This window comes from Tenrec ecaudatus, chromosome 4 (genome assembly GCF_050624435.1).
Source record: "Tenrec ecaudatus isolate mTenEca1 chromosome 4, mTenEca1.hap1, whole genome shotgun sequence".
Lineage (NCBI taxonomy): Eukaryota > Metazoa > Chordata > Mammalia > Afrosoricida > Tenrecidae > Tenrec > Tenrec ecaudatus.
In genome coordinates, this window is record NC_134533.1 from 139113011 (window position 1) to 139139174 (window position 26164).

The 26164-nt window shown below is 51.4% G+C and overlaps 1 protein-coding gene across 1 annotated transcript in view; it reads right to left on the reverse strand.

The window, feature by feature from the left end:
• The window catches only part of SPSB4 (splA/ryanodine receptor domain and SOCS box containing 4), a 75184-nt gene extending 50561 nt beyond the window's left edge, over nucleotides 1–24623 (reverse strand). Inside the window, exon 1 of the mRNA XM_075548834.1 lies at nucleotides 23788–24623. Within this exon, the coding sequence (XP_075404949.1) occupies nucleotides 23788–24481 (694 nt within the window). The 5' untranslated portion in view covers nucleotides 24482–24623. The remainder of the gene's footprint in view (nucleotides 1–23787) is intronic.
• Between the last annotated feature and the right edge of the window lie 1541 nt (nucleotides 24624–26164).

Here is a 26164-nt window from a genome sequence, read left to right on the forward strand (position 1 = left end):
TCTACATGGATAACCCCACTGGTGTTTGAAACACTAGTAGCCTAACTCCCCATAAAATGAAACTCACCACTCCTGAGAGGATGCCAAATCATAACGACCTTCTAGGACAGGGCAGAACTGTCCCTGGGAATTTCTGCTTTGTATTGAGGCAAAATTCATGCCACCACGACATGGCAAACTGACAGATGGGTGATGGGAAGTGGCTACGAGTGCTAGCCTGAGCAGTCTCAGACATTACCCTGGGCTTCAGCACCAGGAGCTTTCCTGGTGACTGTGTTCCATCTCGGTGGCATTTCACCTACAAGGAACCAGAAGCTCGGCAGGCTAGAGGACTGTCCCAGGTCACAGAGCCTGGAACACCACATTCTTGCTCTCTAGGGGCCCACTACTCCCCCACATTCCTGGCATGCCTACACAGGGGACTCTGGAATGCTCCAAGGTTTCTGCTTGGCGGGGCTGCCCCACTCTGGACACCAGAATCTGAGCTGAAGCTTCTTTCGACACCCACCCCTCCTCTGGGTTGTACAGTAACTGCCGGGCGCTGACCCTTCTCGACACAGTCCCAAGATGGAGATAGTGACCTGAGACTTCTCCACGAGGGTCCCCAACCTCCCATTGTCTTTAAAGTAGCGCTGCCCCCTAGACCTCACTGTGATGTGGAGATGATCTATATCTGCAGGTCCAGTATAGCGGCCACCGCCACATGTGCCCACTGACCCCTTGAGAGGTGACCAGTGCAATGGAGGAACTGGTCTTTTTATTTGTACATTTGATTGGATTTCCTTTCATCTAAATTTTCATTTAAAGAGCCACATGTAGCTCGTAGCTACCATACTGAACAGTGTAGCAGTGTAAACAGACTCGAATCAGATCAGATTTGAGTCGCGTCTGGTTCCGAGACCCAGTAAGATAGAGAACTGCCCGTGGGTTTCCGAGACTGCACAGGTTTACGGGAGCAGAAGCCTCCCCTTCCTTCTGCAGAGCTGCTGGCACTTTCGAACTGCCAACTGTGACACTCCACATAACATGGAGAAACTAGGCACAGAAAGGGAAGTGATGTGCCGAAAGTCACACAGTGATAAACTGGAAAGGGGAAAGCTGGAAATGGCGGAGCCAGGTTCCCTCATTCCCAGCCCAGGACCTATGTCCCTGCTCCCTCAGTTATACCCAACACCAGACTTTGGTAAATCAAATTACTTCTGGTCAAGAATGCATTACTTATTTTTCAACTTTCACATAACAATGAATATTGAAAAGTTAAACAGAATTGTCATTTGACCTGGCAATTCATCCCCTAATTATGTACGCAGAGGAATGGAAAACAAGCAAGCAATCAATCAAAGGCTTGGCCGTGAAGTCCACAGCAGCACCAGTGATGAAAGCAGCCAGCCCAGTGTCCACTAACAAATGACGGTGTAAACAAGACCTGCCACTCGCATCCAGTGGGTGGGCCTCTCTCAGCTCCATCCAGAAAGGAAGACCATCTGGAACACATTAGGCTGCACGAAGTGAGACAGACGGAAAAGGACACATGTCTCTGACTCCGCTTACATGCAGTATCTAGAGTAGGAGAATTCACAGACAGAATGTAGACTAGAGGTTACCGGGGGCGGGCGGCATGGGGAAATGGGGAGCCATTGTTTAATGGGTACAGGGTTTCTGTTTGGGGAAATAAATGATGATGACAGTGACACAATATGTGGATATAATCAATGCTACAAACAGAGACGTGGGGAAGGGAGACAGCGGAAAGTGTAAGATCTGAAAATAATAATCATCTATAAATTATCAAGGGTTCACGAGGGTGGAGGGGTGGGAGAGGGAGTGACAAAAGAGGAGCTGATACCAAGGGCTCAAGTAGAAAGCAAATGTTTTGAAAATGATGATGGCAACATATGTACAAATGTGCTTGACACAATGGACGTATGGATTGTTATAAGAGCTGTAAGCACCCCCAATAAAATGATTTATTTTTAAAATGGCAAATTTTATGATAGATGTATCTCCCCAATAAAATATATGTTAAAAAAATAAAACTTGTTTCTAATAGTGTAACAACTAGTGTTGAAAGATGGAGAGAAATGCCCACACTCCTGAGCTTCCCGGCTCTCCTCCTCTCACCATACCCAGTGCCTGCGGGCCACGGACCGGCTGCTCATCCTCACAGACTCACTCTGCCCTCAGACCCTTGCACGGCTGTCCCTTCCTCCTTGCAGAGGTCCCTGAAACACTCCTCTCCAGAAAAAAGGTCAAGTCAGTAGTTGACACCCTTCCTCCATCATATTCTATTTTATACCCCTAATCACATTTATCTGTGCCTGGTTTAACACTGGACACCACATGATTCAATCACATGTAATTACGTTATATAACAGCAGCTGGACTAATGTTGGACTAAATAACTGGGCAATATAACCTAGTTAAGTTGACACATAAAAGTAACCATCATGCTATCTGTCTGTCTGCCTCTCTCTGAGTTGCCATCACCGTATCCAGTGTCTGGTACAGAGTAGATGCTCCAAGAACAAATCTTGAAAAAGCCTCTCCATCAAGTCTGTGGCTCCGGCGAGGCCACAAGCCACCAGGCTTCTGCCTATAGGCAGCAAATGGGCACATGACATCATCCGTCTCCACAGCGGTGGGCAGTGACAGCCTTGGGGTGAGTCACAGCAGGATTGTGTGTGGCTGAGGAAACAGCAATGGCATCTTCATGCTCACATTAAATTAGTAGCTATGGCAACTGCAACCAATTCCAATTTATTCTTCCGAACACACCGGAAACTTCTCAGGATTCCCTTTCTTGATATGCCAACGGGAAGCTTGAACATGCCTTTTGTCTTGTGCAGATGTGGTGGGAGGTGGGCGTTCTGAACTTCACTGGGCCTCAACCTTCACCTACTAACTCAATGCAATGCTTTTCCATCCTGGGCTGACCTCTGCGCTGTCCAGCCTTTCGCTCAACAGATACCCAGTAAGAACATGTGAGCGCCAGGTGCCTCGGACACACAGAGCAACCAGGACTGCCCATCGCCTGCCAGTGGGGAGAGAGGCAACCAGCCTCCTAGGAGGTCTCACAACTTCACCCGTGTGACTCTGAGGGTGCAGCAGCACCCCACACGTGCAGTGAGGAGATGGGCTGTGGGTAGTGCCCCCATCATTCACCCCGAGGACTCCTTCCAGTTGCCCAGCATGAGACAGGTGATGGCATGGTACAGACACCGAAGCTGCCCACATGTGTTTCCCACTGGAGAAGCGGACAGGCTGAGTTTCTGAGCACCTGGTTCCTTTGCGCGGGAGTTGAGGAGGAGGGGCAGCTGGTTCCCCAGGCCCTCTCACCTAAGACTGGAACCAACTGGAGACCAACCTGCCTCTACAGTGGGCTGCTTCCCGAAAATCTGAGACATCACTGCTTGGCCACTCAGGACTCTGTACCCCCACCTACCCAGCAGTCTCTTTCTTTCTTTTAAAATTTTTGATTAGGGGCTCATACAACTCTTATCACAATCCATACATACATCAATTGTGTAAAGCACATCTGTACATTCATTGTCCTTGTCATTTTCAAAGCATTTGCTCTCCACTTAAGCCCTTGGCATCAGGTCCTCTTTTTTCCCCCTCCCTCCCCGCTCCTCCTCCCTCATGAACCCTTGATAATTTATAAATTATTATTTTGTCATATCTTGCCCTGTCCCATGTCTCCCTTCCCCCCTTTTCTGTTGTCCATCCCCCAGGGAGGAGGTCACATGTAGATCCTTGTAATCGGTTCCCTCTTTCCAATCCACTCACTCGCTACCCTCCCAGTATCACCCCTCACACCCCTGGTCCTGAAGGTATCATCCGCCCTGGATTCCCTGTGTTTCCAGCTCCTGTCTTCACCAGTGTACAATCTCTGCTCTATCCAGACTTGCAAGGTAGAATTCGGATCATGGTAGTTGTGGGGAAGGAAGCATTTAGGAACTAGAGGAAAGCTGTATTCTTCATCGGTGCTACATCGCACCCTGACTGACTCATCTCCTCCCCTGGGCCCCTCTGCAAGGGGATCTCCAGTGGCCGACAAATGGGCTTTGGGTCTCCACTCTGCACTGCCCCCTTCATTCACTATCCAGCAGCCTCTTTCTCGTGAGCTCTGTGATGGCAACACACCAACAGGAATGGATGGAAGCACCCACCCACCCAGGGACCACTGTAAGAATCTCCAATTCAGTAGGCACAGATCTCCCTGAGGGATGCCGATGTCCACCAAGGGTGGTAAGGGATCAGCCCGCAAGTCTCGTGGCCCTTCTGCTAAGTGAGCCAACAACTGGACCCCACCCAAAAGCAGCCAATCGGAGTGCGGGCCGATCCTTGGATCCCTCCTGAAGAGTTGGGCCAATCAGAAACTCCCAGGACTTGAACCCGAGAACTGGAAAAAGAAGGTGCCAGCTAATAGAGAGGTGGAAACTGTAGAGGTGCAAAGGGCAGGTCCAGGGTCATGGTGAGCCAAAGCCAAAGCGCACCTCAAATTTTGAGGGAGGAAGAAAGACAGAAGGAGGAGGAGATACATGCATCAAAGGGGGCTTGGAGCACGTTTCTGTTCCTGCTCTGCCCCAACTCACCCCCGTTCCCAAAGCTTCTATGTCTGATGAGATCTAGACTTCTAAAGGAACTCAACTAACATATCACCCCAGCTCTGGGCCCTGACCTAGCCTCTGTGTGACCCTGGCCCATCACTCCAGTGGCTGCCACTCCCAGATGCACAGGCTCTCCCACCCACCTCCTGGAAAGGCTGGCCACCCAGAAACTGAGTAGAGAGAGTCAGTAGTGCCCATAGCAAGCACACTCTCAGCCCAAGGTCCCCTGAGGGAGAAGCAGCTACAGAGATCCAGAACACAGCTCAGTCGATCAGACGGATCCACTCAACAGCATCTATTAAGTGACTTTTTAATAGTCAGGGGGACCAGGATGTCTTTGCTGACAACTCCGCCCTCCTGCTGCTCCCCTATTGGGTAGGAGGGAAGCTGGAGGATAGGGAGGCACCAGGTGCCTGTCAGAGTGATCCCAGGGGTGGTGGGGGCAGCCCACGCTCTTCTCCGGGGGTGGGAGTGGGGCTCCCAGCAGGCGATTCACAAGGCCCACGTGGGCTGGAAGCTCTATTTATGGAAAGCTGCGGCCCGGCCGGATGGAGGGCTGCGGAGAGGAGCTGAGCGGCAGTATTTTCCAAGCTCACGTGGGCTCAGCTTAATTCCATTGCGAGCAAATAAATCATTAAGGACGCACCGGGTTCTGGAATAGCTGATGAAGCAGGGCTATGAAACGCCACAACCTTAACTTGAATTATGGAGGGCCCCAGAAACGCAGCCTGATTAGTGTCTGGGCTAGGTCGTAACTCATGTTAACCGTCCCCTAGCCTTAACCAAAAGACAAGGCCCTGGGACCAGCTGGCTCCCTGGCCACAGGCCAGCACACCGCTGTTCCCCCACCCCCCCAGACATCGAAACTCTCCCCCTCACAATCTGATTGCTCTATTCATTGCTTTCCCAGTGCGACCCCCTCGGATTCATCAGCAATTCCAAATGGAAGGATGGAAATGATCATAGTCCGGCCATTCTGTGCTCCAGGGCTTTTAAGCGCTGGGGCTGCGACAGCCGCCCACGCCCGCGTCGTTAGGAGGGTGTGCATAACCGAGGGTTGGTCCGTGACAGGGCTAAGTGTGACCCGAGCACACAGGTGAGGGCGGTGAGCTCTGCAGGTGGCGTCCAGCATCTCCAGTCGGTGAGTCCTAGAACTGACTCTTCATTCCCGCCGCCCTGCAGGCCTCACCCTCTAGAGATGAGGAGTGGAGATGCCCAGAACGCGCACAGTGCTTGCTGGGGACTGCAAAGGCTTCGATCCCATGGTGCCTGTGCAACGCTTAGCAGTGTTTGGCCTTTTGCGAGTGCTCAATCAGGGACTGTTTAACTAAGAGCCGTTTCCGTGCGCACTAATCCTTCCCCACACAGAGTCGTCCTCCCGGGAAAACTCATGGGTAATAAGGTGGATTTCCTGGTGCATCCCTCGTTGGCAACTGTGAGAATGTGGGTTCCAGAACACCCAGAAACTGAATTCCCTTCCAGGTGGCTGCAGAGGGTGAGGCCAGAGGGAGGTGGAGGGACTGCAGCTGGCGGCACCACCCCTGAACTTTCAGGAGGCAGTAAAGCCAGGCCCAGGAACTGCCCTCACTGGGCGGTGAGGGAGCAGGCAGAGCCAGGCTGCTCAGCACTGTGCCAGCTTTGCTGCTGTGGGAGGGAGGGGTGGAGGCGTGGGGAAATGGGCAGGATAGGGGAGTGGGAGTGGGGTAAATAGAAAACAAACACCCCATGGCAGGCATAGATGCACAGTGGCTTGGCTACAGGATCAGAGTGGGGGATGGAGAGGGCTGTGTGTGTGTGTGTGTGTGTGTGTGTGCGCGCGCGCGCGCTGGGGTAGTGGTGGAGGCAGGCCCACTGTCAGGAGTGGGCCCGTCCATGCCCTGTGCCAGGCTCTCAACCCTGTGAACTCACTGGATCCTCAGGGCCCGCAGACTTGAACCCGTGACCCCACCGGACCTCCAGCACCTGATTCTGCATTTGGATCACTCCTCAGGTGACAGGGCTGCATCCTGGTTTGAGAAGCTCTGCAGACAACAACCAATGGGGCGATCCCATCACTGCACGCACTGTACCCGTGAGGAGACTGAGCAGGTGGGGCATGTGTGCCTAGGACTCCCAGGTAGGAAGTGCACAGGACCAGCTCTCACCCCGGGTCTCTGTGGCTGTGTGAACAACCTTCTGCTGCTTGGGTGTGGAGGAGGTGGGGTGTCAGACACATAACAGGTACTGGGAAACCATAGGAATCTTCATGTATTGGTGTTGGGGTGGTGGTGATGTTTGAACTCTGCCCAAGATTCAAAGAGGCTCCTCCAACCCCCACCCATCACTCTTCTCCTCAACCGGACATCTCAACATCTGTCAGTCACTGACTCATCACAAACCACGTGAATCTCCGGTTTTAATTCTGTGGGTGTGCTTTTCTCCCCCAGGGAGATGACAGACGGCCTGAGCTTTACTTCTGGTTCTGTCATGACTCGCAGGTAAACTTGGGCAAGTTTTCCAGCTCCCTCATCCATCCTGCTCTACTCTGCAAGTACGGTCTTCCAGCTGCTGCCTGATGGTGCCCCTTCCAGGCCCACAGCCTGGAGACTGCCTGACTGCTCCCCAATGTCTCCCCTACATGTCCAGGGTGCAGACCAGGTAAACTACCTGTGTAGACTCAGTTCCCTCAGGACCACCACTGCAGTGCGCATCCCCAGTGGATACAAACCATGGCCCAGGAAAGGAGGACACTGCTTGGCTGGGTACCTTTGCTGAACACATACTCAGCAGGCAAGGAAAAAAGGCCTAGCCCAGAGAGTTAGCAGGAAACCTCTACAATTGCTTACAGGAAGACTAAGTGTTCCCAGCGCAACAAGTCTTGGAAACTTGGAGGCATTTCCATAATGTATCTTAACACTAGGATTATGGACATTTCTCATTTACCTCTCTCTATGGACATGTGAATGAAAGATACAATTTCTTTCAAAATCAATTTTATTTTAGAACAACATAAGAAAGCTATAAATGAAACTATGAAGGTGCCCTGGTGGCAGAAGGTCCTGCTGGGATATTGATGGCAAGGTCAGCGGTAAGAAACTACCAGCAGCCCCAAGCACGGAAAGTGTGGGAATCTCACAGGGGGAGTTCGACCCTGTCCTATGGGGTCGCTGTGAGTCGGCATCGACTGGCTGGCAGCGAGCTTGGCTTCCTTGGCTTCTCTTGGTTATTTTGCAGATGAGGAAACAGAGGCTCAGGGATCAAATGAGTTGCCTTAGGGCTCACAGGTAATCAGAGCAAGCCCAGTGCTGAGGGGCCCAGGCCTTATGCATGAGACCACATCGCTGCGCCCCAGAAGGGAAAGTGACAAGGGTGTTGGACTTCCAATGTCCTCCACACATGTCCACTTCGACTCGCATGACACTTCCTGGAGGAGCCTGACCCCCAACACTGGCATGCATTTCAAAGCCCTGGGGTGCAGGCAGGACTTCCTGGCTTCCGCTGCTCACCACTGCATTTGTTGTGTGTGAAAACTGCACTCAGAGAGAACCTCCTCTCGGCTGAAAGTCTGTTGCTTTTGTGTGTAACTTAGAGGCCAATTGCTCTAACACGGGATTTGGATGTAGACACTAGGCCATCATGCTGCTCCGCTTGGCTGTGCATGGGGACAGCTGGGCTGCGCACAGCCCCAGTGAGCTGTGGTACAGGCAGCACAGGGGTCGGGCTCCCAAGAGGCCAACAGCCAGCTCCTTCCGTTCCCACACGATGGCACCTCAGAAAAGTGAGTCAGACACTAGTGGGTGCTTACTGACATCTACGAGGCCCTCCATTCAGGGGTGCTGGCTAGGAGGGGTGGTTGAGAAGGTAGCACTCCCCCCTCCACGAGCCACTCCCACGGCCATGGCACAATCACAAGGGAACAGCGGGGCACAGGCATTAGGGGCCCTCCGCTGTGCTGGGGCCGGCTTGCTCAGTCTGCTAGCGTGCACCCCACGCAAGGATGGAGCGAATGGCATAACGGAATCGCTCTTAGTCCAACAATGTGTCTGAGGAGCCCTTAAGATCAAAATGACGGGCTTCTCCTGGGTTGTCAGCTAAAAGATCTTAAGCATCGAGGGTGCAGATGAGCTCAGCATTGGGCAGCACCTGACAGGCTGCAACAGCTCCCCTCAACCACCCACCTAACCTCAGGTCAGATACACACTACACCCCAAAGTCACTGCCACTGAGTTGGTGCCAACTCACAGCAACCCGTAGGGCAGGGTAGAACTGCCTCGGCGAGCTTCTGAGACCGTAACTCTTCATGGGAGTAGGAAGCCTCCTCTTTCTCCTATGGAACAGCTGGTGGTTTTGAACAGTCAACATTGAGGATTATAGCACAACGCATCATCAGAGCTCCTTAAAGACACAGTGACTCTGGAAGACTTGATCATTATTCCCATTGAACAGACGGGGGCACTGAGGCCAAAGGTGTCGATAAGGCAGAAGGGAATGGAGATGAGACTCAAAAACAACGAGGCTAATCTCAGGGAGTGCCACACACTGGGCGCGCATCCAGGAGGGGCAGGCTACAGAGAATGAGGGTCATTCGTGGCCAGGGTGTGGAGGAGGGAGGGCGGAGCAGGCATCCTTACATGGGGGTTGCTGTGCTTCTGCTAAAGAAGATGGTGTTGTGTGGGAATATGATTAAGGGTGATAGTTGGACAACAATGTCGCTGAACTGACATGTGAAGAACGTGGAAATGTCAAATGTTTTGTTACATGGATATATAGTTACAACAATTCATCAAAAAAAAAAAAAAAGGAAGGAAGGAAGGAAGAAAAAGTTTATTTTCAATGACTAGAAACTCAAAAATTCCAAAAATACATACTGGCATGAAGCAGGGAACCAGTAGAGAAATCTGAGGGGCTGGCCCCAATCCCAACTACACACATAGCCACCCTTCCCACCAGAAGAATTCACTTCAGAGGGCAGCACTGAAGCTACAGTTCAGGGAGAGGGACAGTTCTGATCAGAGCACATGGGAGCAAATGAAGAGGGAGGAAGAGAGAGTGGAACACATCCTGGCCCACCAGACCTGAAGGACTATATCCCCGCTAAGAACAGCCAATGCACGGAGTGGACCATATGGCCAGCCCCACCATGAGACACGACATCCCTCCCCTCACTGACCCATAGCCCTACAGGGGACAACACTGGAGACAGTGTGGGAATTGTGACCTATCTGACCCCACCACACAGAGGCAAAACACTAATGGGCGTGCAGCAGAATAGCAAGGAGAGCAGAGCAAGGAAGTTCCGAGGGAATACCAAAAATAGACTTTGGGGCCAGGGTTTGGCACCCCATCAGACTCGACCAGAGAACACTTCTAAAGGTCAGCAAACGGACCTTAAACTATTTATAGGCTTTTCTTTTTTTTTTATCATTGGTTTTTGTTGTTTTGTTTTGTTGCTTTGTCTTGTTTTTGTGCATATTATTGTCTCTGCAGGTCTATCTAGATAAGATAGGCTAGATAAACAAGCTGGAGGAGAAAACAATGTGAACAATGGTTCTGGGGGAACATGGGAGAGGGAGCGGTGGGGTAAAGGAAGTGGTATTAACAAACCCAGGAACAAGGGATCAACAAGTGATCTAAAATTGGTAGCAAAGAGGGTGTAAGAGGCCTGGTAGGGCTTGATCAAGGGCAATGTAATGAAGAGGAATTACTGAAACCCAAATGATGGCTGAGCATGATAGTGGGACAAAGGGAAAGTAAAAGGAAATAGAGGAAAGAACTAGGCAGCAAAGGGCGTTTATAGAGGTCTAAATACAGGCATGTACATATGTAGATATATTTATATAAGACAATGGGGAAATAGATCTATGTGCATATATGTATAGGTTTAGTATTAAGTTTGCAGATGGACATTGGGCCTCCACTCAAGTACTCCCTCAAAGCAAGAACACTTTGTTCTATTAAACTGGCATTCTATGATGCTCACAATTGCTGAAGACAAATGGGTACATAAGCAAATGTGGTAAGGAAAGCTGATGGTGCCCAGCTATCAAAAGATATAGCACCTAGGGTCTTAAAGGATTGAAGGTAAACAAACAGCCATCTAACTTAAAAGCAACAAAGCCCACATGGAAGAAGCACATCAGCCTTTGTGATCACGAGGTGTTGAAGGGATCAGATATCGAAGAATGAAAAATCATATCATTGTGAATGAGGGGGAGTGCAGATTGGGGACCCAAAGCCCATCTGTAGACAACTGGACATCCCCTTACAGAAAGGTCGCAGGGAAGAGAGGAGCCAGTCAGGGTACAGTGTAACAAGGATGAAATATACAACTTTCCTCTAATTTTTAAATGCTTCCTCCTCGCCCGCCCCCCCCCCACCACTATCATGACCCCAATTCTACTTTACAAATTCGGCTAGACCAGAGGATGTACACTGGTATATATATAAGAACTGAATACACAGGGAATCCAGGACAGTTGATCCCTTCAGGACCAGTGGTGAGAATGGCGATACCGGGAGGGTGGAGGGAAGGTTGGGTAGAAGGGGGAACCGATTACAAGGATCTACATATAACACCCTCCCTGGGGGATGGATAACAGAAAAGTGGGTAAAGGGAGACATCGAACAGTATAAGATATGACAAAATAATAATAATTTATCAGTTATCAAGGGTTCAGGAGGGAGGGGAAAATGAGGAGCTGATACCAAGGACTCAAGTAGAAAGCAATGTTTTGAGAATGATGATGGCAACAAATGTACAAATGTGTTTGACACAATAGATGATGTATGGATTGTGACAAGAGTTGTACAGGTCCCCAATAAAATGATTTTTTTAAGTTCCAAAAATAGTAATTTGAACAATTAAGTCATGATACAACCATAGCATGGAAAACCATGAAGCTGTTAAAAAAACAACAAGGCATCTCTATTTACTGCCACTGAACCATCTGCATGTGGGTAAAAGAAACTGTCATAAATATTCCTAGGAAGATACCCAAGGCATTGCTAATGGTCATTTCTAGAGGGAGGGGACTGGGGGGAGGGGGGGACTGAGGGATGGGGTGATGGCGCGTCACCCTTTTGTGGTTCTGAAACCCAGCACATACACACCTTAAAAAATACATACGCATAGTTTAGAGTTGCTGCTCTTCCTGCTTCCCATCCAGCACCTCTGGGTGCGCTCCCTGCCTGAGGAACTTCATCCCACAAGGGAGGGAAAAAGCAACTGAGGAGGTCACAGGTGGCCCGTGGCCTGGCATGAAGGCATAAGCCTGGATCAGGATGGAGCTATAGACCGGGGTGGGGGGTGGCATGGCGGGTTGCGTGGCTCCCTGGCCTGGACCAGCAGGAAGGGGGAGTTCATCCAGCTCAGGGACACTTGCAGGTCAGGTGAGCAGGAAAGCTGTGTGCTGAGCAAAGGGTGGCTTTGGCAAGGGGACTGTGTCCTTGCAGTCCTCCTGCTAGAAAACTCTTTGGCCGCCATCAATACCGGAAGCCTTGGCTGCCAGCCAGCTCCCTCTACTATGTGTCAAGCTCCAATAAATACTTGTTGGCAGATCAATTAAACCATCTAGGAACAACGTCTGGAAATACAGTGAACCGAGTGGGCTGTAAAAAACAGTGGTGTTTTTACAGGGTGTTACAGGGTGCGCTGATCCCCTTTCACAAGGGGAAGGGAGAAAATGGAGACCAATTGCCCAAAGCTGATTCCTAGGAGGCAAGTTTCAGATTCGCCCCCTCTCTCCAACATCTCTAGCAATTCTGACCCCGCCGCCCCTCCCATGGCACTCTCGACTTGGCTGCTGGGCTTGGCAAGTTTATTGCAGTGGCCACACAGAAGTCACAGGCAACAGTTATCATTACAAGGTAAATCTGGGAAATAACAGGTTACAATTCAAGATCAGAAGCAACTCAAAAGACAGTTCTTTGGTTGGGACAGCTTCTTGACCATGTCCACAAACCTGTGTCTCCCTGGGCCCTTGGCCCTTGAGGCTAGTCTAGCCTCAGCCCTGCTTGGGCAAGAATTACAAAGCTCTTTCATTTCACTAATAAGCCCCCAGACATCTCATTCCTCCAGAAAGCACTGGCCTAATATCCCTCAGCTCTCCTTCCGTGTGTCTGCATGCCTCACTCCACCAATACCGGGAGGTACCCCATGCCACCGGTAAGTCTCCTGCCCAAAGGCACTCGGCTTTCTCACTCCACCCACTCCGGCTGCTGGTTCTGCTCCCTCTACTGCTGCATCTCTCTGCCTCTGCTTCTTGTAGCCCCTTAGCGCCTCTGGTGTTACAGGTCTCCCTCTCTGTCTCCTGGGTCTTGTACAGAAATACGGGGTCCGACAGACATGCTGCACCCTAGCTCTCCTTGTGGTAGTGAGCTATTGTCTAGTCTCCACTCCGGGATTGGTTCTTTGTTGGATCCTGACTCACAGTAATTCCACGGGACAGAGTACAACTGCCCTAGACTGTCATCTCTAGGGGAGCAGATGAAATGGCCTTTCTCCAGCCTTTAAATCTTCCTAAAGCCAAACCAAGCTCACTGCCTTCGAGTCGATTCTGTCTGTGGTGACCCTATAGGAGAGCGGAGAACTATCCCTATGGATTTCTAGACTGTAACTCTTCACGACAGGAGAGAGCCTTGTCTTTCCGCTGTCCAGTGCCTGTTATTCTCAAACTGCTGACCTTGCAGTTAGTGGCTCAACTCATAATCACTGCCCCACCAGGGCTCCACTTGTAACGCTTAGCACATGTCAAAACTCATCAATGTCCTAGCTAGAGTTTCATACATTTTATTTGCATTTTTTAATAAGCTATCCAATCCCCTAGCGGGCCACAAATGCCTTAGTGGTATATTCCCAGCCAATCCTTGTGTGGGAGCCACAGAGGCTATGGCTAGAAGGGCCATCTTCAGCACTTGAAGCCGGTGAGCTCACTCTCAGGATCTGAGTTAAGACCTGATATCTGCCCATGGCATCTCGTCCCCTGAGAGCTGGGGGGTGTGCAGGAGAAGCTAGTCCCAGCTGGAGAGTGTGGATGGAGAGTAACCTCCCCACCAAAGCGTGGGTGCTGGTGGTTCCAGGCCGGCCTGAGCAATAAGAGCAGAGGCGGGCTGAGCCCCTGCCTTGTCTCAGGTCTTTCATCCCCTCCTGGACGGAAGCAGAGGCAGCACAAAACAGGGTCCTCTGGATAGGGATCTGCCAGGGTCAGCTAGAGGCCTGGATGGATGGCCTATGGGGTCTGAACAGCTTATCTTGAATTATCTCATTGATCCATCCCACCGATCATATGCAGATGACTCATCCCCACCCCACCCGACCTGATCCACTGATCATCTCAAGGACATCTAGAGATTTAGATGAAGCATCCCAAATTTCCTGACATTATCCATTCTAGATATCACATCCAGATGACCAATTAACTCCTCTCCACACCCACATACGCAACAATGGGGTGCCCAAGCCTTGGATTATGAGACCAACCATTATGCAGGAATGAGGACCAATCAGGAGACAGGAGGAAGGGCCAATGAGAAAGCAAGTTAGGGCATGAGGGGAGCCATTGGGGTACTGCTACCTGACCCCTATAAAATCCACTGTGATAGCCTTATGCCTTCAGCTTGCTCCAATCATGAGGAAGCTGATTGGGGTGTATCTGCTTATTGAATCTCTGCTCTGCTTACTATCTTTTCATCCCGTCTCGTCTTCATTCTGCTGTGTGCGGCTCCCTCTCTTGTGGCGGCACACCACGCCACTTGCTAGTTTTTCCTCTGGGAAGGAAAGCCCGCTGACATCGACTTTTGACCCAGTAGAGGATGCTAGTTAGAGACCAAATTATACAGATGTTTAGAACTCCGGCCTCCCGCATGTGGGCTGGAGATAGAAAGTGTCCCCTTACAGGGAGAGGAGGGCCCCTGGCAGCAGACATGGTTAAACACTGGGCAGAGAACTGGAAGGCTGGTGGTTTGCGCCAACCCCAAGGCCCTCGGAAGGAAGGCCACAGCCTTTCGGAACCCTGTGGAGCACAGTCCTCCTCTGTGTGCACAGAGCACCAGGAGCCACACGGCCAGGCAGCAGCGAACAACACCAGTGGTAGAACCAGGTGGGCCTGCTGGGAGGATGAGCAAATGTGCGTCCCGCTGTGGCTAGCACGTCACAGGTACCCTCTAGCCAGGATACTTCGGGCTTAAAAGAAGTATTTGGCTCAAGCCCCCCACTCCATCTTCTCCTCCCTGTAAACCAAACTCACTGCCATCGCATCCATCTCCCTCAGAGCAAACCCAGAGGACCAGGGAGAACTGCCCCTGTGGGTCTCCAAGACTGCAGACCTCTGAACAGAGACAGCCTCATCCTTCTCCCGAGGAGCAGCTGGGGGGTCAAACCACTGACTCTGTGGTCAGCAGCCCCTCATAACCCACAGTGCCACCAGGGCTCCCCATGCCAAGCAACTAGCCAGGCCCAGGCCTGATTCCAGAAAGTATGAGGGGAGGGAGCCGTGCAGTGGAAGGGTGTCAGTCAGTTGGGTGGCCAGGAAACATCCTCAACAATCGACCAGGCTGATGTGGAAACAGCTCGGCCCCAAGCTTATCCTCAGGTCATCTATTTCTCCTACACCGGGCTCTGGGTGCCAGCCTGCATACCCAGGGTGAACCGGACAGATAAAAGCTTGGAAGTGGCCTTTTGTGGGATCCATGGAGCATAGGGTGGTGGGGTAAGAAAGCAGAGGGGCCAGAAATGGTGGTCTTCAGACTCGAGGGCAGTGGTTCTCAAGCTTCCTAATGCCAAGACCCTTTAATACAGTTTCTTGTGTTGTGGTGACCCCCCAACCATAAAATGATTTTTGTTGCTCTTTCATAACTGTAATTTTGCTACTGTTATGAATAGGGCAATCCCTGTGAAAGGGTCTTTCGACCCCCCAAAGGGGTCACGACCCACAGGTTGAGAACCGCTGCACTGGGGCCTGCAATGTGGATAAAGTGACTGTTTCAATGGCTTAATTTGACAGAAGACATCTTATTGAGCTGAGGTCTTGGGGATCCTTGGAAGGCTGAGGCCTTATCCCCACTAGCGAGGACTTCCATCAAGTGCAGCTAGAGAAGGGGTACGTGCTCCCTCTTGGGTTCTCAGTCTCCCCACCAACCCCAGGTCCCCCAGGAAAAAGCTCTCAGTGACCATTGTCACCAGACGGAAGTTGGTCCTCCAAACATACCCAACACCTGGACGACAGATGGCAGTGAGCCCTCTGGAGGAGACCTCAGACCACCCCACCAGAAGACCCCTAATGCTACCTTCCAAGGTCCCTCCAGGCCATCCAGAAGAGACAAGCAGGGGTCACAACTTCTAGACACAGAGAAGGATTCGGTCTCCATGCTGGGAAGACAAGATAACTAGCTCCATCTCCTAGACTAGGAAACAGACGACCTGTTTGTGAGGCTTGCCCAGAACCACCAAGCAAATCTCCGACAGGCTTGGGCTGGAAGCAATGCCCTGATAACAATAATTAATAAAAATGACACGGTAATGTCTACAGCTCTCTAACGGCGTGCCCTATGCCAGGTCCCTTCTTTTGCCAGTACAGCTAGAAGAAGCAGAAGCCACCAGCCTGGAGAGACCAGGGCTGCCGAGAGGTGGGCCCGCCTTCACTCACATTACCATGGCTGCGTGGATAAATAAGTGAATCACGCACAGCCCAGCCCCACACCGTGCATCTTGGCAAAGCAGCCCCCTCTCTGTCACATCCTTGCTTGGACTCATCACCATGCTGGGAAGAGTTGTGTCCCCAAAAGATAGACGCTGGCTGAATCTCAGCACCTGGACTTGTGACTGCATTTGAACAAAGAGTCTATGCAGAAGCCCTTCAGGATGAGAACATCTGGATTTAGGGTGGGTCCCAAATCCAATGACAAGCCCTATGGGAGAGGAGAGAGGACACACGCAGACACGGGGGCACACGGGAAGGCGGAGTGGAGGAGGAGGCAGAGGCTGTGTGACAGAGCTAATGGACAGCAAGCAGTGCAGCAGGCGCCAGAAGGAGGAGGCAGACTTGGGGTGGACTCACCCTCCAAGACTCCAAAATTGACCGACCCTGCAGACACCTTGATTTCTAGTCCCCAGTGGCAGGAGGCACGGCCTGTCCGGTGTTTAAGCGACCCCACTGTGGCACTTTGTGACAGCAGCCCTAAGAGAAGCATCCCTCACCTCGACCAGAGAGCTCAGCTCTGCTGTGCACCGTCTGGCACTGACAGACCGGCCCCCGGGCGCCCCGCCTCCACCTCCCACCTCCTCTCCAGTGCCTCACGGCCACGGCCCCTGGCCCCTCAGTCTCCACCTCCCCAACAGGGCCCCTCGGGGCTGTGCCCTGCACGCCCTGATGCAGTCAGAGGGGTGACGCCAAAATGACGGCAGGCACGGTCTGTGGTGGCAGTGGGTGGGCTGGCACGTCAGGGTGGGGCCATCAAAACAGCGGGACAGGAAGGTCAGCGCTGCCCACCACCCAGTGCAGTGACTGAGGAGGAACTGTGGGGCCAGGGCAGACTGTGGGGCACAGCTCTCCACTCTATGAGGTGGGGGGTGGGGTGGCCCAAGCTCAGGAGCCCCGTACCCACTCTTGGGGGGCACGGAGCAGGGCAGGGAAGTGAGCGGGGCTGATCTGGGTTTGCCCATCACTCTAGCTAGCTGTGGGGAGCTTGGAAAACCCCACACTTCCCCAAGTCTCAGTTTCTTCATCTGTCAGAGGGGGATAGTAAAAGTAGCGTTCCTTCGAGATTGGTTGTGTAAGTTGAAAGATTACATTAATAAAACATTCAGTCCAAGGCGCGAAACATAGGCAATTGTGCACTGACATTGCAATGATTATAAGCCCCAAATAAAGGACTCTCAGCCCACCTGTCTCTGTCACTCACCTCTCAGCATCAAAGAACTCCACGTCCCCAGACAGAGCTTTCTGACCAGGCCTCCTGCTGCCAGCCCCTGGACGGAGTGCCCAGGAAGGCCAGGAGCCACTCGGCCACAGACTCCCTCCAGGGCCTGGCCTCACTCTCAGCAGAAGGACATTAGTAGGGACATTCTCCCTGGGTGATCAGCCATCAAGCATGCCTGAATCGAGGCCACCGCGGGGCTGCCTTGAGGCAACACAGCTTTTCCAAACACCCACAGTGCGCTGTGCTCAGCTAGGAGCTGCGAGGAACCATGGGCATCGCGGGGCCTCCACCAAACTCTGCCTGGGCAGTTTCCTGCAGGCCAGCCGGGAGGGGATGCAGCCTCACTCACTGCTGCGGGCTCTCTCCCCACCTGCTGGGTCCCAGCTCCGTGTGGATGGCAGTGGCCCCCGTGACTCGCTGAGTGACCTTCAGTGGCTCACTCATGTTCTCGGTGCCTCAATTTCTCCATCGTAAAATGAAGACGACAGAAAAGAAGGGCGATTGGCCCAAAGCCCAAAGAGAAGGGTGATTGGCCCAAAGAGCTGTCACGAGAATTCAATGGGACAACCTTTGTAAAATGCTTAGCGTGGAGACTGGTATAGTGTTGTTGCTGTTTCTCTTGGGGTCCTGGGCCCTGTTCCCTGGGGACAGTTTTCCCCCTTGTCCAGACTCAGCTGTGCATCTCAGGCTCACTCAGGTGGCAAGGCCCCAGCATGCCATCATAGGCTGCAGCTCCTGGCAGGAAACTCGGGGATGCTGGGAATAATTTCACTTGCGAAGTTTCCACAGCATCATGCATTTGCAATAGGAAATTGCACTCCAAAGAGCTCTTGTCCCAACAAACAGGTGATTCAGAGTTAATACCTTAGCCTTTCCCAAGTCTTGCTCCTTCAGACATAAATATTCAAAAGCTGCGAAAATGACATCCATTAACTTTCTTCTCATTAGAGGAAAAACTATTAAGGACATTATTTCAATCCACAGGTGAACCCCACCACCTGGCCTGCTCGCCTCACTAATCAAAGCAGTGGGCAGCCGTTTCTGTGTCTCCCATGCTGGAGAGTCCCGCAGTCTTCCTGTCAGCAGGATCTCCGGACCCAAACCCGCCCAGTCCCTAGCCCAGGCCACCAGCAATGGGCTTCACAATGCCACAGCCCTTCTACCGCCCACAAGACTCCATTCAGCACACCCCATGGCCCATCTTTCCACCTATGCCAAGCTGACCGTAGGCCTTTCAAAGCCCAGGGAAGCCGAGCTTCCTCCTTTCTGCAATCATGCCACCGACTGTGGCAAAGAATGTTACATCTTTTTGGAAAACTAGCAACCCTGTCACCAAATAGGAGGTGCCATAGGTTCCCACCACAATGCACACTAATCTCCCCTGGCCACCCAGTGGCCAGGCCTGTTTCACTCGACCTGGAGAGTTATCAACAATGGGAAATGCACCGAGACTCATTGCCTAGACATTCTTCCAGGCACCCGGAGGGCTCATGAGCACAGCCACTCTTGGACACGGCTACCCTTCTCCACCCAATCTCTCTGAGCAGTCAGCCAAGGAGGGCAGGCTTGGGCAGATTCCCTTTGCACCATCCAAGGGGCCTCTGGGTGTAGCCTCATTGGCATCTCAGCTTTGTCCCTGAGAACCAGGGAGCAAGAATTGCCCAGGAGAATAAATCAACACTCAAGATGAAGCCTAGCTCAGGACCCAACTGTTGGCTCTGTTATTCCCACTGGGTATCAATGGGAAGCCTTTCCTACCCACAGCGACCCTGTGCACAACAGAACGAAACACTGCCCCATCCTGCGCCGTCCTCACAACTGTTCCTACGCGTCCGCCCATTACCGCAGCCATGGTGCTAATTCCTCTCACGTCCTGCCACATTACTGGTGTCACCACTCAAGCCCTCGTGGCAGCCATGAGGAGGATGCGATGCTGTCCCATTTCGATGGTGAGTAAAATGAGCCTTAGGAAGTTGGATTGACTCCTCAAAGACATAAACCACCGGGATGCAGTTGGAAATTAAGCACATCAAACCCCAGAGCCTCGGTCCCCAAAGGCCATCCTTCTAGTCCAATGATCATTTCCATTGGACTAAATAAAATTTAGCAAATGACATTTCCATTCAAATTAAATAAAGGATTGTTGTTGTTTGCAGGACTGGGGCTTGCCTAGTCACCATGTCTTTGAGGATTTCAGACATCTTTCCACAAGCAACAGTGCTAACTAAACTAGCAAATCTCAGCACACACTCACCTGTTCCTAAAGATAGCCCGTTAAGCAGGTAAACAGAACAGCACTTTGCCGTTCAACAGGCCTTTGGTCCAAAAGGCCTCAAAATAAACTATGAGCAGGGAGGTCTCCAATTATACCAATGAGCGGGACGCACCAGTCCCTTTGCATCCTTAAAAACCTTCCATTGACCCAATCTTGACCAAAGATAAACTGGACTTGAGTTAAATCTCATTCTTGATTTCCCCCCCTGCCCCAACCTCCCGAGTGTCATTCTTCAACAAAGGGTATGGGGGAGGGGGGGATGGATCTCAGAGACTAACAGACTTGGTTCAGCTCCAATTCCAGCTCTCTCCAGCTCTGCCCTTTAGTTTCCTTATCTCTGAAAGAGGGATCCTGAAGCCATCCTGTTGGCTGGCAATTAGATATATCTGTCACTTAAAATGAGTAATCTGCCATCCAGCTATAATCACAGCCTCAACGACCTCCAGTAGGGGTGTGGCAGGAAGTCCATTTTGCTTGGCAAGAGGGTGCGTGAGGGCCCCTGAGTGGGGAGCCCCAGATGCTGATCAGCTGGGTCTCCTCCAGGGACATGGCGCTGCAAGGGTCACTCGAGTGATGCCCTAACACCAAGAACCGCTACTATCGCCATGTGTTTGTAGGTGGTTGGACAGATCATACTGGAGGAGGACTCAGTTGTCAGGTGTCAAAACCAACAGCCCGGAGGCTTATGTGTAGCCTAGAAGGGTTTGGCCACACACTACCAACCTTCAAAATTATGTTAGCTCATACAACATCTGAATGTCTGGTTCTCTTGGGGGTAAAAAATCAGAAGGCACTCAACCCAACTGTAGGGCTCTCATCTCAGGAGGTAGTGAGCAGACAGGTAAGATGCAGCAGCCCTGTTAGCAGGCAGAGGCGCCCTGGCCATCAGTCCCCCTGTGAAAGCCGAGGTGTGGGCAGTCAGCCTTTGCAGGCAGTAGGTGGTCCATAAAGCAGAGCTTACTACTTAGTACCTTGAGGGCTTGGCATTCAAGTCCCGGGGCGATGCCTGCTCCTTGTCATGTTCTTCCCTCGGGGACTAGCTTGGGATTGGGCACACGGAAGACAACGTTTTGGGCAACCCTCCACTAGACGGAAAGCTTCAGCATCACAACCAGCACTCAAGAGCCATACTAGAGGCCAGTGACTCTTCTGAGTACTTTTGAATGTACTGTCTCATTCAGACCTGAACACAGCTCTGACTAGATTGCTGTCACTGGGCCATTTTGCAGGTGGGAAAACTGAGACAGGGCGGTTAAATCATTTTCCTAAGGGATGTTCAACGTCAGTAACCATTGTTGCTGCTAGTTGCTGTTGAGCCAATTCCAACTCACAGTGACCAGGAAGCTGCAAACCCAAATCACAGTGGGTTGACATTCCAATCCCACTACAATGGGTAGGATTCATAATAAAAATAAAATAGACAACAACAAATGTTGATGAAGCTATAGAGAAATTGGAACACTTATCCACTGCTGGTTGGAATACAAAACGGTATAGCCATTGTAGAAGAGTTAAGCGGTCCTGTGACCCAGTGCTTTCACCCCAAGGACCTTGAAAGCAGGTCCACACCGTGTGTGTGTGTGTGTGTGTATGTGTGTGCCAGTGTTCACAGCAGCGCTAGTCACCATTCTCATAAGGTGGAAACAGCCCAGTAGATCATCACAGATGAATGGATACACAAAATGTGGGGTATGCATGCAATGGGTTATTCCTCAGTCATGCCACATGGGTGAACCTTGACAATATTATGCTGAGAGAAGCAAGTCGATCCTAAAAGGATATATAGCTATGTATAGGTGTATCACTCGCTGCCACCGAGTCAAAGTCGACTCACAGTGACCCTATAGGACAGAGAAGGACTTCCACTGTGGGTTTCTGAGACTGGAACTCTTTACTGGAGTAGAAGATGGTTGGTAGTTCCGAAGTGCTCACCCTTGTGATTAGCAGCCCAACTTGAAAATACTACTCCACCAGAGCACCTATAGGTATATATTACATGTACTGGTAGGTAGAGCACATACTGTATCCATATATGTATATCACAAAAGGGCATATATAAGTTAAGGTGGGGGAAGGACCTTGGGCCTCTACTCAAACTCTCCCTCAATGCATGAATACTTTCTTTTATTAAATTGGCACTCTACAGTGCTCACTCTCCTGACACAACTGCTGAAGCCAAAGTGGGTGAACAAGTAAATGTGGTAAAGAAAGCTGATGGTGCCCGGCTATCAAAAGAGATAGCGACTGGGGTCTTAAAGGCTTGAAGATAAACAAGCGGCCATCTAGCTCAGAAGCAACAAAGCCCACATGGAAGAACACACCAGCCTGTGTGATCGAGTGGTCCCGAAGGGATCAGTTATCAGGCATCAAAGAACAAAAAATCATATCATTGGCTGCACACCTCCATGATACGATTGCCGAAGACAAACGGGTGCATAAGCAAAAGTGGCGAAGAAAGCTGATGGTGCCCAGCTATTGAAAGAGATAGTGTCTGGGGTCTTAAAGGTTTGAAGGTGAACAAGCGGCTATCTAGCTCAGAAGCAATAAAGCCCACATGGAAGAAGCACACCAGCCAGTGCGATCACGAGGTGCCAAAGGGACCAGGTATAAGGCATCACGCAAAAAAAAAAAAAAAAAGAATATATTCCATAGTGAATGAAGGGGGAAGTGCAGTGTGGAGACCCAAGGCCCAAATGTCGACCACTGGAGATCCCCTCATAGAGGGGTTTAGGAGAGGAGATGGGTCAGTCAGGGTGCGATGTAGTACCGATGAAGAACACAGCTTTCCCCCAGATCCTGGATGCTTCCTCCCCTCAACTACCATGATCCAAATTCTACCTTGCAGGACTGGATAGAGCAGAGATTGTACACTGGTGCATATGGGAGCTGGAGGCACAGGGAACCCAGGTTGGACGATACCTTCAGGACCAGGGGTGTGAGGGGTAATGCTGGGAGAGTGGAGGGTGAGTGGGTTGGAAAGGGGGAACTGATTACAAGGATCCACATGTGACCTCCTCCCAGGGAGATGGACGGCAGAGAAGGGTGGGGAAGGGAGACTCCGGATAGGGCAAGATATGACAAAATAACAATCTGTGGATTATCAAGGGCTCATGAGGGAGGGGGGAGCGGGGAGGGAGGGGGAAAAAAAAGAGGACCTGATGCAGAGGGCTTAAGTGGAGAGCAAATGCTTTGAGAGTGATTAGGGCAAAGAAAGTACAGATGTGCTTTATACAATTGATGTATGTATATGTGTGGATTGTGCTAAGAGTTGTATGAGCCCCTAATAAAATGTTTTTTTAAAAAAAGGGCATATATAAGATATATCTACATAGGTACATCTCAAAAGGACACAGAAGATATATCCATCTAAGTAGATCACAAAAGGGCATACTTATATAGGCATGCTACCACGTCTATAAACTGTCTATCTAGAATAGACAACTGTAGAGAGACCAGTGTTAGGCTCATGATGACCAGCGCCCAAGAGGTTCTTTTATAAGAAGCAGTGAGTGTCTCTTTATGGTGATGGAAAACTTGGCAACAATTATTGGCAGAAAGATTAATGCAATTGATATCAGTAGATTGGCAAAAATTGTAGCACGTGCGTTTTTATAAACATGAAATAAAACCATTTGCTCAAGATCATTTAGCAGACTCAAACTCCCTGACATCCAGCCACGCTGACTCAGAGCGACCTATCAGACAGGGTAGGACTGACCCTGTGTGTTCCCGAGACTGTAACTATTTACCAGAGTAGAAAACTCTGTCTTTCTCCAATGTCTGAAGCAGCTGGTGGTTTCAAACTGCTAACCTTGTGGATCCCAGTCAATTGCTTAACCACTATGACACCAGGGCAGCTAGCCCAAACCATAGAGCCAAAACTCCAACCCGGTATCCTGGTCCCTGAGGATGGAAGGCGAAGCCTCTCCTACTGCCTGCCTCCCTCCCTGATTCTGTTGGGCCCCCGCAGCCCCTAGGACCCCAGGCCCCATGACCAGGCACACTTACGGTCAAGGCCGTTGATGTAGCGCATGGTGACTTCGCAGTGGCCCCACACGGCACTCACCACCGGGTACAGCTTCTTGCCCTTGAGGCCACGGAAGGCCACGCCTAGGTACTGGCCATCCACGACGAAGCTGAGTGTGCCCTCATCCATGTCCAGCACGACTAGCAGCGAGTCCGGCAGGGTGAAGGCCTCATCGGGCCCCAGGAAGGCGGGATAAGCCACTCCAGGCTGGTTCTTACCATCGTGGTAGAGGCGGCTGCGGCCCAGGTCCCAGCCCCACGACTCGGCGTCGCTGCCCACCAGTGCTGTGTAGCCCACCGAGTGCAGGGGTGCACGGGCTGTGGCCACGCCAACGACAGCGTGGGTGCCGCGCTGCCGGGCCGGCCAGTGGATCTGCCAGGCGTGCAGGCCGCGGGCGTGGCCCACTTTGCCACGGATGCCATCGGTGCTCTGGGCCACGGGGTGCCGGTGGAACGTGAGCCGGTCGTCGTCCTTGACGAAGACATTGAGCGAGCGGTCCTCGGGATTCCACGCGTGCCGCAGCTGCACAGCCAGCCCCACCGCCGGCATGTCCAGGAGCTGGTCCAGCCTCGCCGGCCGCCCCGGCTCTGCCGCGAGCAGCTCCCTCTTGGCCGGCCGCAGTGCGGGCTCGCGCACCTCCACGGACTTGAGGTTCCCCGAGAGCTTTTGCCCCATGGCTCGCTGCAGGGAAGGGGCCGCTGCAGGCCACCGCTACCTTGTGGGGGCCTCCACTCCCTGCAGCCAGGGATGGGCCACAGGGCTGGGAACCACGCTTCTGGATCGCACAGCTCCACAGCCTCTACCAGGCTGGGGACGGGGCTCGAACTCCTAGAAGGAAGCAAAGGACAGGGGTTACAGCAGCAGGCACCGGTAATCAATGACTGGCCTCCTTATGTCCACCCATGTCTCCCCAGCCTTTTACATGCATTAATAACAATGTAACAGTGACTTGCTGTGTACTAGAAAGTTTTGAACAATTCACATTTGGGAGCTCCATGAATTCTTAGGACCTCTCTATAAGAAGGCATTTACACATACACTATTCCTATGTCACACATGAGAACACTAAGAAGGAAGAGAGTAGGTGATTAGCTGGAATCCCACAGAGACTCTTAAGGCAAGATTCAAACCAAGGCCACCTGACTTCAGGGTCCAAGGTCTGCACTGAGTGCATCATAATCTTGTTTAAGAGATCAGGCTGAGCCCAGAGAAGTTAAGAGACTTGCCCAAGACCACAGTCTGGAAGAGAATTTAGAGGCATTGATCCCCGTGTAATCCCAATAGCTCCCAATCCGGTGCCCAAATATGCATCCTAAAGTGCAGCCAAGTTTGAGAGCCAAAACTTGAGCAGAGTCAACCCAAACACGGACACATAGGGCACCAAAGCCAAACCAGCGGACTCGCGCTGAGCGGTGCTTTGACAGTCTGCGTTCTCCCACTAGGTGAGCAGGGAGCAACTCTCTCTGAGTTAGTGCACCCAGTGACGTTGCTTCGCAAGGTTCTCTTTGGTCACAGTGAATTTTTTGGTAAAAGCAGTTTCGCTTGAACCTCGTTTTTTGTGATGGCTGATTTAAGAGAACAGCATGCGGCTGTGAAACGTTGTTTCCTGCTGGGGGGAAAATGCTGCCGAAACTGTGACAAAAAAGGCCTGATTTGTGGCTGGTTTTGCCACCACAACAATGCACCTACTCACACAGCCATCTCAGTACACCAGTTTTGGGCAAAAAACAGCATGCCTCTTTTGCCCCACACACCTTACTCACCTGACCTTCCTCCGTGAGACCTCTTTTTGTTTCCATGAATGCAGAGGGACATGAAAGGACAGGGATTTGATGACATAGAAGAGGTGAAGAAAAAAACAAGAGAGGCGCTATAAGCCATCCAAATAGATGAGTTTGAAAACTGTTTCCAAGAATGGAATCGCACATTTGACAACTGTATTAAGTGTAATGGAAAGCACTTTGAAGGTGATAAGGTTGCTTTATATATTAAAAAAAAATTAAATACCTAGCTTTGAAAAAAAATTCTGTTTCTGGTGGGTACCCCTCATAGGGTGGCCATCTGAGGATGGGGTGAGGACGTTAAGGATGGTGAGGTACAGAGAGGACAAAGAAACTAGCGTCCAGCCAGACAGCAGGTGCACCCAAAGCCCTCTCTCCATCTCGTAGCTGAGTGACTATAGGAAGCGCTTGGCCTCGCTGAAATGCCAATTTCCTCCTTTATGGATGGCAATGAAACGCCTCTCACAGTGATGGTAACGGTCGGAGAAGCAATGTTATAAAGGGCCAAGGGACTCAGCAGGCAAATTTTCTTCTCTGAGCATTCCCCCACGACTATTCCCTTTGGATGGTGAGCTCT